General features: G+C 41.3%; 1 protein-coding gene across 1 annotated transcript in view; it reads right to left on the bottom strand.

Annotated features, from left to right (window-relative positions):
* The window catches only part of AP1S3 (adaptor related protein complex 1 subunit sigma 3), a 55,215-nt gene that overhangs the window by 15,369 nt on the left and 22,877 nt on the right, over window positions 1–16,969 (bottom strand). Inside the window, exons 2-3 of the mRNA XM_070045845.1 lie at window positions 2,775–2,953; window positions 801–909 (exon numbers count right to left, since the gene is read on the bottom strand). Of these exons, the coding sequence (XP_069901946.1) occupies window positions 801–909; window positions 2,775–2,953 (288 nt within the window). The remainder of the gene's footprint in view (window positions 1–800; window positions 910–2,774; window positions 2,954–16,969) is intronic.

The raw sequence follows: 16,969 nt of genomic DNA, 5'->3' as shown, positions 1-16,969 counted from the left end.
CGCTGAGCCTGCGCGTCCGGAGCCTGTGCTCCGCAACGGGAGAGGCCACAGCAGTGAGAGGCCCGCGTACCGCAAAAAAAAAAACCACAAAAAAACAAAACAACAGGATGAGAATTAGCAGAACTCAGTGTCAGGGCAAAATAAAGAGGAGCGGATTTAAAGAAAGCATTGCACTGAGCAAGGGTCCAGTGCTGCAGAGAGGTTAAGGCAGGTGAAGATTAAAGCAGCATCGCTGGTGTTGACCATTATGATTTCCCTGGAGGAGTAAAGGTGAAGCCAAGCCGTAAGCTGCCGCAGAGTGAATGTGTTCTGGGGATCAGGGCACCTCGTAGAGTGTATTGCTTGGCAGTAAATGCATGGAGATTGAATAGCAATGTGAAGGAAAAGGATTTTGGTTTTGTTTGTCTGGTGTTGTTTTTTTTTTCTTATGTATAAATAATATTAAAGAACCCTTGGAGCTTAGTAAAAGAAGCCAGAGAGAGGACAAAAAGGCACAACAGAAAAGAGAAGACAGTCAGTGGGGAGTAAAGGACAAAATATCAAGGAATCCTTCACAATTAAATTCTAGTGTCTAGTGTGGCTGTGGTCTGGACATACACACACCACCTTCCTCTGGAAAGCTCTGGGTCTTCCATTTACTAAGAATTACAGGAAAGGGGGAAAGCGTTGCATTCTGATTCTCGGCGCAAATGCAGTTCATATTTTAGACTTGAGAGAGAGAAGGAATATGAAAACAGACAGAACTGAAGTCGGAGCTGGGGTGGAGACGGACTCATTCTACAGACCAGGACACCACTTACATTTCCAAAGTATTTGTCCAGCAACTCCACATAACGATGCACAGTCTCTAGTGTCAAGAGCTCATTGTCCTGATTTTCTACTGCACAGCAAAAATATAAACTAGCATACCTTGAAAAGAAAAGAAGATAACATAAAATATAATGACACATTACACAACCTGAAGATGGTTTTTTCCATGAATATGCAGTTACCGCTTCCTCTCCAGGGATTCTTCCTGTCCACATCCAAGAGGGAAATCATTATTCATCATATCCAATAGCCTCCCCAAATGTAAAATAGAATATGTAAAAAATATGGTGGGGATTGGGTTATTTCTGTTAATTATGTGAAAGGTCCTCAAAACTTTACCTTAAGGAGCTGTGATCAGGGGACACAGAGTCCTTTGACCCATGGGAATCAGGGTGCCTGTTCATGCCCCTCCCTGGATTGTGAATTGTCCTTTCTAAACTCCAGAGCCCCGACCAAGGGGCCCATGGGCCCACGTGCCCACCCTCTTACTTCATACTGTAGTGTGTCTCTTCATACTGTACTGATAGTGTGTCTTACTTCATACTGTACTGTAGTGTGCCTCCCATCCTCAGCTTATCAAGTCCTCCCCCCGTCATGTGTGTTTCTTCTGCCTAATACCCTCCTCACCCCATACACGTGGCTCACTCCTCCTTCTCCTGTAGCTCGGAGCTCGGATGTCCTTTCCTCCAGGAAATCTCTGTCCTCTCTGATTGCACTGGAGGCCCCTGGTATGCATTCCTGTGCCTCCTTCACAGAGCATCCAGAGCTCTTCATTCCGTATTTCATGGCCTGTCTCTCCCCCACTAAATCAATGGCTTCCCAAAGGCAGGTACTGAGTCTGCGTTGTTGACCCAGTAGTTATAGATAGCTGTTGAGAGAACTGCTGAAGCCTATTCTTCAGGTAATGGTTTAAATCACAATTGAACCCCAAGTTGTAGAAACCAGGCAGAGAGTAGGGACAAGCCTTTTGTCAGCAAGGATTTCCTGGGACTCTGTCTTTCTATCCCTGGGATGCTTATTGCTATAAGGGCCTTTGCTGACGTCTCCCACGATGCTAGTACGAAAAGTTTTGACCTTGGGCCCAGCAAGAGAAGCTTGGTCCAGGCACTTCCTGGTAATTTACTCCATTGAATACAGCCTTTGATGTTACCTCTGTCTTTCCCCTTCCAGTTTTATAAACACACCTTGTGAGAGCCTTTCTAATGTGTGTTTTCCCTCTGAAAGTTGCAGTATGATGTTGGATGCAGGGCCAGATCGGCTGTGTTCTGGTCCTGGTTTAGGCATCAGTTATCTGGGTCTTTATGAGCAAAATGACTTTACCTCTCAGGGCCTTAGTTTCCTCACCTAGAAATTGAGGTCCCTTTCTAGTATGGTCTTGCCATGGCAAGTAGGTACAGTAAAGAGAGGATATACAGTCTTTAAAGTCAGAAAAATCTGGATTTGAATCCTGGCTCTGCTGATTACCACTCAATTACTGTGACTGGGGACTAATTACTTAAACTCTCTGCAGCTTCAGTTTCCTCATCTGCAAACGTGAATAATAAAGAGCTGCCCATCTCTCTATCATGTTAACCTTTTTTCTATAGCATTTGTTACTAACTGAAACTGTTTTGTTTGCTTAACAGATGAATAAGTTCCAAGAGAGCAGGAATGCTCTGTGTCTTGTTTGCTACCGTACGCACAGTCATTAGAACAGCGCTGGAAATACAATAGATGCTCATAATTTCCTGAATGCATGTGTACATTATCAACACATAAATTAAGTATCTAGAATCCGTCCTGGCATATGGAAAGCCTTTCAATAAATGAGAGTTCTCTTCTATTTAGTCTACTGGTACAAACGTTTGGCCTCCAGCCTTCAAAGATTTCAGTAAATGATAGAATTGGTGTTGCAATCTAAAATGCTCAGGACTCAACAAACCAAAGAGTAATAAGAAATTCAGTTCTCATGAAGTTACTCACACCTTTTATAAACAAGTTTTAGCTCCTTCCAGTCAACAAAACTGCTTGTCCTCTGACCACGAGAGAGAATAATCTGAACAATTTCCCGGGTGATCTTTTTCCTTTCCTTGTCAGGGAGAGTAGTGTACCATTTCTGCAGCCGTAATTTCCCTTGTCGACTGAAGAGCAATATGAAATGAATCTAGAACAAATAAAGGGAGAGAAAAAAAACAGAATTTGGTCAGCCAAATCATTCTACCATAGATATTAAAATACAGCAGCAGGGTTTACAAAGGATTATTCTGAACCGAGGAAAAAAATAATTACCAGCATGAAAACTATCCCCTCTGACAATTACATTTAACCCCAAAAGAACAAAGAAATGCACACACCACAAACATAGCTTATTTATACTATAGGAGAGAGATAAGTTTTCTTTTACGAGTCACAAACTCATAGTGAGAAAAAATATATCAAGGCAGAATAGAACTCTTTTGAGAAAATATTAAATTCTTCCTTCACAAGCCAAAAAAAAGTTAAAAACAGTAGAAAGATTTACTTTAAAAATTATACTCTTGCTTCATATCACAAGTATAGAAACCAAATGATAATATAGACATAAAGAAGAGAAGTAAGGGAAGGAAATAAGGAAGAAGCAAGGGGGAAAAGTGAGAAAACTAGAAGGGGACCATATTCTAATTTTTTAATAAAAATTATATATATATTTCAGGTGTACAACATGATGGCTTGGTATACACATACATGGTGAAGTGATTACTATAGTCAAGCTAATTAACATGTTATCTCCTCACACAGTTCTCAGTTTTTGTGTATGATGACAGCACCTGAAATATACTCTCTTAGCAAATTTCCTGCATTCAATATAGTATCATAAACTATAGTCAGCATGCTGTACACCAGATCTCTAGATTCAGTCATCTTACATAACTGCAACTTTGTTCCCATTGACCAACATCTCCCCATTTCTCCCACCTCCCCATCCCTTGTAACCACTGTTCTACTCTCTGCTTCTGTGAGTTTGATGTTTTTAGATTCCACATATAAGTAAGATCATGTAGTATCTGTCTTTCTGTGCCTGTCTTATTTCATTTAGCATGATGTCTTCTAGGTTCATCCACATTGTTACAAATTACAGGATTTCCTTCTTTCTAAGGCTGAATAATATTCCATTGTATGTGCATGTACGTATGTATACACATACACACAGCATACTTTCTTTATCCATTCATCTGTCAATGGACACTCAGGTTGATTACATGTCTTAGCTATTGTGAATAACACTGCAATGAACATGGGAGTGCAGATATCTCTTTGAGAAACTGATTTCATTTCCTTTGGAAATATACCCAGAAGTAAGATTTCCCTTGGAAATATACCCAAAAGTACTATCATATGGTATTGCTATTTTTTTTTTTTTTTTTTTTTTTGCGGTATGTGGGCCTCTCACTGTTGTGGCCTCTCCTGTTGCGGAGCACAGCCTCCGGACGCGCAGGCTCAGTGGCCATGGCTCACGGGCCCAGCCGCTGCGCGGCATGTGGGATCTTCCCGGACCAGGGCACGAACCCATGTCCCCTGCATCGGCAGGCGGACTCTCAACCACTGCGCCACCAGGGAAGCCCGGTTTTGCTATTTTTTAATTGTGTGAGGGACCTCCATACTATTTTCCATAATGGCTGTCCCAATTTACATTCCCACAAACAGTGTGCAAGGGTTCCCTTTTCTTCACACCTTCACCAACACTTATCTCCTATCTTTTTGATAACAGCCATTCTAACAGGTATAAGATGATGTTTCATTGTGGTTTTGATTGGCATTTCCCTGATGATTAGTGATATTGAGCATATTTTCATATACCTGTTGGTCATTGGTATGTCTTCTTTGGAGATATGTCTATCCAGGTCTTTTGCCCATTTTTTTTTAAATTGGATAATTTGTTTTCTTGCTATTGACTTGTTTGAATTCCTTATACATTTTGGGTATTAACCCCTTAACAGATGTATGGTTTGCAAAAATTTTCTTCTATTCCATAAGTTGTCTCTTTACTTTGTTGTCTCCTTTGCTGTGCAGAGGCTTTTTAGTTTGATGCAATCCCATTTGTCTAGTTTTGCTTTTGTTGCTTGTGCTTCTAGAGTCGTATCCAAAATATCATTGCCCAGATCAACGTCAATGTCAATATCAATGTCAAGAAGTGTTTTCCGTAGGTTTTCTTCTAATAGTTTTACAGTTTCAGGCCTTACATTTACGTCTTTAATCATTCTAAGTTGATTTTTGTACGTGAAGTGAGATAATGGCCCAATTTCATTCTTCTGTGTGTGGATGTTAGTTTTCCCAACATCATTTATTAAAGAGACGGTCCTTGTCCCACTGGGCATTCTTGGCACCTTTCTCAAAGTTCAAACTAAGTCTCAAATGTAAGCTCTTTACTCCACCTTGTGGGATACCTGGCTGAGAGTTTTAGAGTCAACCATCTCAAGATACAGTTGGGCATCACAATAAATGTTTACAATTTAAATAGTGTGATTTAGGACCACATTAGGAAGAAACCTGATTTTATTTTCAATTAAGTTTCAAAGTGTGTATTTGAAATGCACATTCCTATTTCAATGAATTTTGAAAGCTTTACATGAATAGAAGACGCTGTAGAAATTTACTGTGGAGCCTGGGAGGTACGGAAGATTTGTTTTTCAGAAATTGTCAGATGGTCTGATCTTTATTTTACGAGATTAAGTTTTCTCAATCCACAGTATGAGAAGATCAAGTTTAGAATCATAATTTATTCTGTCACGTGTTTGTTTTGTTTTAAAAAAAATAAAATTCATTATTGAGGTTAATTGTATCATGGAGGGAACAATATATACTAGGAGCCAAAATAATTACAATTTTAAAACTTTCTACAAATAAAATATTCAACTCTTTTTATTAAAGAGAGTAGGCTCTTAATGTCACAGCACAAATCATACAAACTCATCCAAAGACCAACAGAAACCAGGCTCTTTCCTCAGAGCATCCCCTACCCCAAAATATAGAATTTGAGGTCTTCTTAATAAACTACATTCTTTCTTAGAAAGGAAACATCTGTTAATAAGGACTTGAAAACCAAGACATGGCAAGTGAAAAGAAAGCAAGTTAAAAAGCCCTGCTCAACTAGCAGCTTTAAGAAAAATCACCCTCAGTCCAGAATTGTAAGCATCTGCTTAGAACAGAGCATTTTCTTAAATACACATTTCACTATCAGCACAGGTATAGATAATTCAATAATGAAACACAGCTACCGCTTTCTAAGAATCATATTGAGAAAGGTATTTTTTGCTTCCAAGAAGAGATCATCATAAAAGTGACATTCTATGGACTTGAGGATGTGGGGAGGGGGAAGGGTGAGCTGTGACAGGGCGAGAGAGAGGCATGGACATATATACACTACCAAACGTAAGGTAGATAGCTAATGGGAAGCAGCCGCATAGCACAGGGATATCGGCTTGGTGCTTTGTGACCGCCTGGAGGGGTGGGATAGGGAGGGTGGGAGGGAGGGAGACGCAAGAGGGAAGAGATATGGGAACATATGTATATGTGTAACTGATTCACTTTGTTATAAAGCGGAAACTAACACACCATTGTAAAGCAATTATACCCCAATAAAGATGTTTTTAAAAAAAAGTGACATTCTCAAAGTACACAATTGAATGGGAATAGAATAATAATAATAAAACCTCAGGATCTTGAGAACAAGGTTCAGCTTTGGATTATCACCAGTGGCTAAGACTATTCGATCCCATTTCTAGTGACTGGTCAGACCTTTGCTAGAGAAATGAAATCCACACATTTTCTTGGTGTTTACTTTGCACTTCCTGTCAGAAAATTTTCTTCTTCACATCTAACCTAAATCTTTTCTGTTACAATTTAAACTGATTTTCCCTGATTTTATCCACAGAGCAGATTAAAAGACAATATATCACTACCCTCGAAATAATAAGAAACTCTTCAAATACTTGAAGACAGACTTTAAAGTGTATCTGGAGTCCTTTCTTTCCAGAAGAAATTACCCTGGTTTCATGTCTTCTTATTGGTTCTATTATCAGATTTCAAAACCATCATTGTTACAATTCCTCCAGGATTACTTCATAGATAAACGTCACTTTTAATTTATGGAGCTCAGATCAAGGAGCTCCAGTGAGTGGCTGGAACTATTGCTGCGTTTAATTATGGATTACTTTCTATTCCTTCTACTGCAACTTTCCCTCAAGATCAAGTGCCTGCCTTCTTAAACGGCTCAACAAGGTAGAAAATAAACAAATAACCCTTTTTCATTCTAACAATGAATTCAAAGAGAAAAGATGATCAGGAACATAATACACACATCCATGAAGCGATTTAAAATACAAAAATGTGTTTCAAATTCAAAAGAAGTAACAAACAGGTTCAAGTTTATCCAGTAATTGCATTGCATAAGACAGTGTTGACAGACTTTATTCTCTCAAGTTCTGCTCTGGGGGGGAAGTGTAGCTCGCTCCTGTGTGTCTGGTGTCTGTTGCCTCTCCAGAGTTAACAGTGTAGCGTGAGAAAACTGGCGGAATGAACTGTAGTGATTCACAGGAGTTCATCACCTCGAGCAATTAATTGTATCCAATTTATCAGTTTAGTCATTCAAGGCATATTTGGATAATATGTTTCAAGAGGTTAATCAAATACCATTTTTGATTAGCATTAGCTTGAGAGTATGAGAAACAGGCAATTGGGAGGGTTTGGATTTTTTTCCCAATATTTACAAAGAGCCAACTTCAACTCAAGTTGATGTCATAAACAAACTTCAACTGACTTCAGAACACCCAGGCATTTTGTTTCAATAATAGTGCTGGCAAGAAAGGAATAATGGAGAGGCTGATTGGTAATCCTCTTCTGGGAAATGCCAACTCCAGAAACAACCATAACATCCAACGAACTGTGATGGGCAAGCCTGAATTCTTACATTTGGCCCAAATGCTCTGGCCTTAGGTAGGCATCTGATTTCACCGAGCTCTCCCCTCCCTCATTCAAGGTTAACCTGAGACAAGAGCAGAGGAAATAATCACATTGGCAGCTGAATTAATTGTATTTTAGAGACCTTAGAGCACAGATCATTTATTCACGCAACGCCTATTTACCGAGTGCCTACTCTGTGCACTATGAACCTACAACGTAAAACTTGGTTCTTTACCTTGAAGCGCTTTTAATCGTGATAAAGAATACAAAAACAAAAACCCAAAGTAAACATACTGAATTAAACCACAGGGCTTTATCTCCTCTACCTCCCAAAATGCCACTAAAATGACAATAGTAGAATTTTCTTAAATGCATTAACCCTCAAAGACTAGGAGAATGACAGGGGTTGTGATAGCAGCCAAGAGATTTCAACAAATCTTTGGAAGATGGAAGGAGACAGAAGAGTGATGACTAACCTAGCAAAATAAGGAAAATCGTAGCTTAAGAGGCAGATTACAAAGACAAACCAGCCACGCTCCCAGAGAAAGCCTGAGGGCAGCACTTGTGGGTACCATGGCTCCACAAAGCTCTAAAAACAGGGACACTGGCTAAAGGTCTACCTACAGAGTGGTTGGCATGGACCACCTGTGGCATTTCCAGGGGATTACAGCTAAGTGAGAACACTGACGCGTGTGTACACACATAGCACACACGCACATACACACACTCCTCAGTAAGTTCCCAGCTGCTTTACTCAAGGGCGCAGAAATGTAGTGGAGGTCATGCAGTTGAAGCACCTCTTAGCTTGGCTTCCTCTGGCCCCCAGTCAGTAATGGACAGCAAGCAGCTGTCAATGATGATCCAAACAAGGCGCGGTTTACTCAACCTGAGAAGCTCAAATTCGTGCAATGCCATATGTCTTCTCTACTTAAGGCTCTCAGAGATCTTACCGTAAGAAGAAATATTTAGAGACACCTGCAACCCTCCTGGATCTTAAACGTAATTCAGAGCCTGCAAAGCTATCTATGTATCTTCACTAAGAAAGAAACATGTTCCTGCACCTCTACCACCAAATTTGTTGTATAAAAAAACCCATCTCCTAATCCGGAAATGGAATGATTCCTCTCTGGAGACACTGAATGGCAGAGAAAAGACCTCTAGGTACTAACAACGGAGCTTTCCAGGCCACTGACGATGCCCTCAGAACTGCCTATTAGCATCTTAGAACCCACTTTTAAATATGAGCAGAGGCCAAGGATTACCAGACATTTGAGAATAGTCTCGAATGTCAAAGGAAGAGACTGAAAAAAACAAATAGAAAAAAAGTAAGCACTGGATACAGTAAGAAAGCATGTAGCAGGACAAACTGTTAACACACACACACATACACACGAACATGAATATGCTCAGAGTTCAAAGAAGATGGAGTTCCTATATCAATAAAACAAAAACATCATTCTACTGGGGGAAAAAGAGAGAAAACTCTTGCAAATTAAAAAGTATGGTAACCAAAATAAAGTCAGAGGATTCTCCAAGAGATCGGAACAAACAGAAAAACAGATGGAAAATTAGAGGAAAAAATAAAACTATTAAGGAGTCAACCCAGAAGGTGCAAAATCCAGAGAGTTACAACAGAGATAACGGAGAGGAAGAACTAAGGGTTTGCATGCCACAACTAAGGAGCCCACATGCCGCAACGAGGAGCCCATGTGCCACAACTAAGGAGCCCACCTGCCGCAACTAAGACCCAGCACAACCAAATAAATAAAGAAATAAAAATTTAAAAAAACAAAGCAAAACAAAAGAGCATTGGACTCCTCACCTGCATTTGTTGGAAGACTACACGCCTACACCCAAACAAATTATCAATCGCGTGAAAGAGGGGAAGTGACCTTTGAATTTTCATACTTGCAAAGACTAAAAATAAAGAGAGAAAGATAAAGAAATTTGCACTCAGTATATCTTTCTTAGGAAGCCGCTGTAAGACGTCTCTGAGCAAAGAGTAGAAAAGAGTTAGATATGGTTACCTAGGGCACAGGGAACCCAAAGCAAAATGATGCTGAAAGGAAAGGCCAGAGTGAGTATAAAAAATAAATTTATTTAAAAAAAAAACATATTCTGAGATATTTTCCCTTCTCCCTCCTAATATTAAACTCTGAAATTTAGAGGGAAAAATCCTTAAATACGTTAACTATTCTAAACTATCAGTTTTGAGCTCTCATTTGATTTTATCTGAGGCAGTTTTAGTTTTCAACCTGTACCAGTTCATGAATAAGAGTGCCATTAGTTTACTAGCTTCCAGGTGGAATAATACATTTTATGTCCTGATTTTACTTCAAGCACATAACATTTGACCAGAATTTTACTGTTCCTAATATAATTTTTAAAAAGAGAGGATGGATTAAACAGTTTTTGCAGATTCTGTACCTATCCTTCATGTACTAACAATTCACTATACATCCCCCTTAGCTATCACCTGTGCAGCTAAGACGTTCACCTCTGAAACTTCTTTTCATACCATGGGTTTCTCAATTCTCTTATCATTTTGCATGTTTCTTCCTGGATCATGTCTAACTCCACTTTTTGCTCATAACAGGGACTTAGTAAATATTGGTGGAAGTGTTGAATTTTGAGAAACGGCAACCAGCCCTGCATTAATATTCTGAGTAGAGAACTGGGTTTTCTATAAGGGTTAGAGAACACTGCGGTTTGGGGTTTTATTGGGATCATATGCTTGTAACTGGGATTACTTTTCTCCAGATGCAATAAACTCAACTCTCCCTTGTTGTATTTGCCAGACCTTCTGGCAGCTTATCCTGTCCGGCTTAACAGTTCTCTGGCCAGAAGAGCTTAATAGCATTTAAAAACCAAGAGCTCCAGCTGCCCTATTCTCTCTGCTAGATCAGTTGTAAAAAATGTTACCCACAACTGGTCTGGGCACTCATTCCTTCGGGGTCCCACAGTTTATACTTGCACGTAAGGAATGATCCCTTTAACAATGAGCCTGATTTCCTTCCTCTAAGCCTGCTCAGAAAGCGACAAGACCAACCCTCCAAGGTTGCTGCCTCTCGTGCATCTCCCTTTGGTCGGAACCCCAATCAGAGGGGTTTCCAGAATGTAGAGAGAAGGGATATCCACTGCTTCTTCACCAGCCTCATGTAGTCACCTTCGCATTGGGCTCCAGTTCCCTCTTCCACAGCCAAGTTTCCTTCTCTCTAAAAAGGTCATTTGCTTAAGCTTCTAGTGATCTACCTTTATTATAGATGTTACCAGCATGCCCCAGGTGGAAATAAGAAGATGATGTCAGACCACAAAGTTTCCCAGAAGTCATGTACTCGTGTTCTTAGGACAAAGGTTCATTGACGACTGGCTAGACCTCTAACTTAGTGACCCTTTGAAACAAACTAGTTGCGTGCTGGAAATTTTTTTTTTTTTTTGGCCATACCACACGGCTTACAGGATCTTAGTTCCCCAACCAGGGATTGAAACCAGGCCCCTGGCAGTGAAAGCACTGAATCCTAACCACTGGATCACCAGGGAGTTCCCTGGAAATTTAAATTTTAGTTTTTCCAAACTCGTTATATGCCACCCAGTCCAAATGGTGTACCTCCACCACTGTTTCAGATTTGATCCAGGACATGCTGTGCGTTTACCAGTAGGCCAACCCAAATTGGATTCAGGACATGAAGGGCATTTATCACTAGGCCAGGCCTTGGCCAGGGCTGGGGGGCAGTAGAGCAGGTTGGTTGTTATGTGGGAAGACTCTGGTGATAGGCAGCTTTTGAGAGTTTGCATTTGAATCCTGGTTCTGTCATTTGTGAGCTAAGTGGACTTGGAAAAGTTACCTGACCTCTCTGGTCCTCAGTCTCATCATCTATAAAATAGGGATGACAACAGTCATGACCTCAGTAATGTAGAGGATACGATGATATCACACGTCTACCTTTTAGTGAGGAGCCTAGCACAGAGTGAGCTCTCAATAAATACTTGCTATGGCTAATGACTCATCCAGGAGTCAGCCCAGCCCATTTACAATCCCATTTATCTTCACTGAGGCAAGCAAAAAATTCCCTGCTTCCACCTTTGGAATCACTCCATGTCTACCCCATCACTTTCCCACTAATTGGTCCCCACATTCTGATGGAAAGTGTCTGTGACAGCCATTTCATAGGTACCCAGAAAGGCATTCTGCTGTTTCTTTGGATAATAAACCATCCAATTTCTAGCTGATTTGCTACCTTGCCTTCTCAGTCACTCTGTCTCATCAACCACCTTCTCAATGCTTAAATAAGGAGTTCAGTCCAGAGATAGCCTAAACGTGCAGGTAGCCCTTTAGGGTTCCTTTCTTTCTTTGGACGGCTGACCAGTGGTATTCTGATCATGTATTTGTTAATTCTCTCCAAGTTCCCTGTAAGGTGTTTACTTGGGGGTTCCTCATCTTCTCACTGTGTGTCTGTGTATGGCTCTAGTTTCTTCTTCTATATTGAGTAACAACAGGTGTTCAGGTTTTTCACCTTCCCTCCTGACTCTTTGTTTAAACTGCATCACACTTCTGTGGTGGGTCACGCTCACCCTTTCCCCACCTGTTTCTCTTTCACGGGCCAACAGGGCTCAGTGGGAATTCCAGGGCAGGTGTGGCACTGAATCAGCTGTCAACTCCCCGCTCTGGGCCTCATCTCCTCCTCTAAGAAACAGGAGAGCAGGGTCACGTATTCAAATACCTTTCACAGGCTGGCAGCGGCAGGCAACATTTTCAATGGGGGTGAGGGTTCCGTATGCAAAGGGGGTGGAAGACACAAAGTCAAACTGTAAATCACAAGTTCCAACTGAAGGGACAGCCTCAACTCAGCCATAGGAAGGTACTGCCAAGAAAAACATTCAGCCAGTATTGCCAGGCCTTCAGATTTTTTTTTTTTCCCCAGAAGAAGCCTGAAACCTGGATGATTATGTGAAATACTGGGATTGTTTTAATATTCGCAATCAATAGGAATAATGATAACAAAACCCTGTGCAAGCCAAACAAGGCGCATTGTGAGTGGCTGTGGTCTGTGAGCTGCATGCGGGCGGCAGGCCTCATTTGAAACTGCTGAATTAAAGGACAGCTGAAGCGCCTTATTTCACGAATGCCTTTCTACAGCTTTATTGCCTTCAACAGATTTCCCCATTTTTTTGTGGTTTCTGAATCTACCTGTTTGAGGAAGTGGCCCTCAGACCCCAGAAGCTTGCTTCCACCTCTCAGCCTAATATTACTGTTGAAACTATTCTCAGATCAGGGTCTCCTGTTAACTCTTATTCATCAAAATTTTTAACTTTTTTTTTTTCTCCTCAAGATTTCCAGCTCAGGGTTCTGCTTGCACAGTACAGGAAGAGAAAATGTAGAGAGAGAAGTAAAAGCTACACGATCTCAGGATCTCATTTTGGGCTTATTATGTCAACTTTCTTCCTGAGATAAAATGTTGAAAAGCTGCCACATCGGCCAGTGTGTTTCCAATCCTTTCCCAGTCCTTGCACACCATCTGGTGGCAGAACTATCTATTTATAACAAGTGAAATGCTCAGTGAAGAAGGAAAAGTAGGTGAATTGGGTGAAGAAGAAAGAGTTAGGAAGAGTCCAGTAAGAGGGGCAGCAAGAGAAAAAAGAAAAAAAAAGGAAATGAGATGGAAAAAAAAGTCATGAGTAAGTCACAAATTAAAAAGTCAACTGCTGAGAATTAGCTCGAGGCCATTTATGTAAAGCTTTAAAGATGTTTCTAAAATTGTCTGTTATCAATCTGCTTGTATTGCACAGTAATGTTTATTGGAAGAAAGGAAGGAAGGTAAGAAAGAAGGATGGAGAGATGATAGCTATACAAAAAGGACAGAATAAGCAGCCTGTTAGGGGTTCAATTGCATCACCCAAAGATTCATATGTTGACATGCGTCCTAACTCCAGCACCTCAGAATGTGACCTTGGTCACTGCAGATGTAATAAGTTAAGATGAGCTCATACTACAGTAGGGTGGGCCCCTAATTCAATATGACGCATGTCATTATAAAAAACGGAAATTTGGACAAGACATGCACACAGAAAGAACACCACGTGAAGATAAAAGCAGATCGAAGTGATGCAGCAGAAGTCAAGGAACACCAAAGACTGGCCGCAAAGCACCAGAAGCTAGAAGAGAAGCATGGAACAGACTGTCTCTCAGAATCCTCAGAAGGAATCAGCCCTGCTGAAACCTTGATTTTGGACTTCCAGCCTCCACAACTGTGAAACTATACATTTCTATTGTTTAAGCCGCTCAGTGTGTGGTACTTTGTTACAACAGCCCTGATATACAGCTTGTCTCTGGCTTTTCATTTTGTCTTTTTTTTTTTTTAAATCTCAAAATCACCACCATTGTTTTCTGTCATTACAATTCAATATCATAAAACTAAATCATCGGGACTTCCCTGGTGGCGCAGTGGTTAAGAATCCACCTGCCAATGCCTGGGACACAGGTTCGAGCCCTGGCCTGGGAAGACCCCACATGCTGCGGAGTAACTAAGCCCGTGCGCCACAACTACTGAGCCTGTGCTCTAGAGCCCGCGAGCCACAACTACTGAAGCCCGCACGCCTAGAGCCCGTGCTCCGCAACAAGAGAAGCGACCGCAATGAGAAGTCCGCGCACCGCAACGAAGAGTAGCCCCCGCTCACCGCAACTAGAGAAAGCCTGCGCACAGCAACAACACCCAACGCAGCCAAAAATAAATAAATAAATTTATTAAAAAAAAAAAAAGATCATCTCAATAGATGCAGAAAAAGCTTTTTAAAAGAATCATCTACATTCCAGAGATAAAGTCAGCAGATTCCATTCAACTTAGCAAATATTTATTCAGTGTCTACCCTAGTGAGGTATTTGAAATGAAATAACCACTCATTCCTGGACTCACAAAAGGCTAATAACATTAGAAAGGACAGCAGAGCTGATTTGGTGTAAACCTCATCTTAAGACAGAGAGCTGGTGACTTGACCCTCGGTTGGGTACTTAGCAAGTGGCAGAGTTAAGACGATCTCCCCGCTCCCAGCCCAAGGCTCTTTGCACTTGGCACCTTAAATCAGTTTTTTCCGGCAAAGCTAATTAACTACTACTTTTTTTCCCATTTATGCAAATAATTACAATAGGCAAGTCTTATGCTAATCCCAGAGACCTATTTACAATGACTGGCATGTGTTGAACACGTGCCAACACCATGCTAAGCACATTACATGCAGTACCTCATTTAACCCTCATTAAAACTGTAAGATGTAGATACTATTATTACCCTCATTTGATTGGTAAGGAAACTGGGTCCCAGGAAAGTTAAGTACCTTGCTCTGAGTTAATCAGCAAGAAGGAGGTTCCAGAGGTGGGCTTTGGTTCTGGAGCCCACTTTTTAAATTGCTCTGCAACATCACCTCGTGGGGAGACAGCACAGATACAGACCGGCACCAATGAGGCTGGATTCACCCACTTCTAAAGTCAATATGATATTGACCATCTTTATAACCAGAAGGTAGTCCTTGAAGCTCTCCCTGCCTTATCCAATACCAAGAGCTTCTGTAACAATTTTAAAAATGAGCAGGAAGGGCCAAAAGGTCTGTACTTATAGAAATCAAAATAAGAGAAATAAATATTCAACTGAAGATAATAATGACATTAGGACTGAATCACTCTGAGTCACTACTATTAAACATACCGCAGCAGTGACATCAAGATGGGTAGAGGAAGTATTAAGCGAAGTTTATTGGACTGGAAACTTTTTTGCTAGCAGAGAAAGATCATCTAAAGCCATCTATGCAGTTTAGCTAGATCCAACATGGGCCTGTATCGCTTCTCATATAAATGGGAGCAATGAGGAACTTGAACTTGGGAAAAATTTGCATGGATAGCTCTACTCAGGGTCTGTAACATTATTGAGAGGGAAGGCCATTACTTCCTATGAGGTGATAACTAAAACAGGGCCTGCATTGGTAGGGAAGTCCCTGTACCTAACAGAAATGGGGTAGGAGGTAGGGAGGATGATGGCAAGAAAAGAGAGGAAGAAGGTACAGCTGCTGCCTGCTAGGCTTGCTTTCTTATTGCAAATTCACAGAATTTTACCTTTCTTCCTTTCTTTCCTTCTTTCACGTATTCATTCAGCAAGTATTTACTGAATATCTACTATATGCCAAGTACTGTGTCAAGAGATGAGGATACCACCAAGAGCAGAACAGAAAAGTTCCTACCCTCATGGGGCACACATTCTAACAGAGGGAGATGGACAACTAAACAGTATGAATTCTATCCGAGCCCGATGCGTTAAAGCACAAGTAGCACAAAGAACTATGGGAAAATAAAATAACCTTGTCTAACAGTCAGGGAACCCTTGGGGAAGTGATCTTCAAGATAGGATCTGAAAGATGAAGAGGATCAGGCAAATGGAAACAGGGAAAGGAAAGGGTAGAGCTAAGTAAGAATGACCAGACAGAGGGAACAGTGGACAGGAAAGCCACAGGAAGGAAAGGCGATGGCATCTTCTGCAAACTGAGGACAGCACAGGTGGCTGGTTGACTGGAGAGGAAGAGTGGGGAGAAATGGCACAGGAGAGATGGCAGAGGCAAACAGAAGGAGGGTCTTGTAAGCCAGGGTAAGGAACTTGGACTTTAGTCTAAGGGAAAGGGGAATAAAGAAGCCCAAGAATGGAGTAAGACATGCAATAGATGACAACAGTGGCCTCCATCACTGTAGCAGTGAGGATGGAGAGAAGTTAAAGGAGTCGAAGCTATTTAAGTAGTAGAACCAGTGGGACTTGGTTAGCTGTGGGTGTGAGAGGGAGAGAAGGGTCAAGGATAATTCCCAAGAGTGGCAGCAAATTTTCTGAGCCAGGGAACCCAGGAAGAGTAGGAGATAAACCACCAAGGAGGAGGGGGCAGTCATGGCGGTGGCAACAGGCTTGGAGACTCAACCAGGTCATGCTTCAAGATCCTCTGGAATGTAGAGACTGTTCTCCAGCAGAGGCTTAGAATAGAGTTAAGTTAAAATCACTGGCTCTAATCCCATGCTTTTAAATAAAGAAACTGAGGCACAGAGATGGGAAATGATTCACCAAGACCACAAAGGAAGTGAGTAAAATCAGATGTAGTAACCAGCCCATGTCCACCACCCTACAGTGCTTCTCGTGAAGTAAGAGTCAAACTTTTTACCCCTTCCCATGACCTCCCTAGAGCCAATCTGTACAACCTGGAGAGAAAGACAGCATTA

The sequence above is a fragment of the Globicephala melas genome, chromosome 7 (assembly GCF_963455315.2).
Source record: "Globicephala melas chromosome 7, mGloMel1.2, whole genome shotgun sequence".
NCBI classification, from domain to species: domain Eukaryota; kingdom Metazoa; phylum Chordata; class Mammalia; order Artiodactyla; family Delphinidae; genus Globicephala; species Globicephala melas.
Note: the sequence above shows the minus strand (reverse complement) of the source record. Positions and strands in the feature narration are given on the sequence as shown.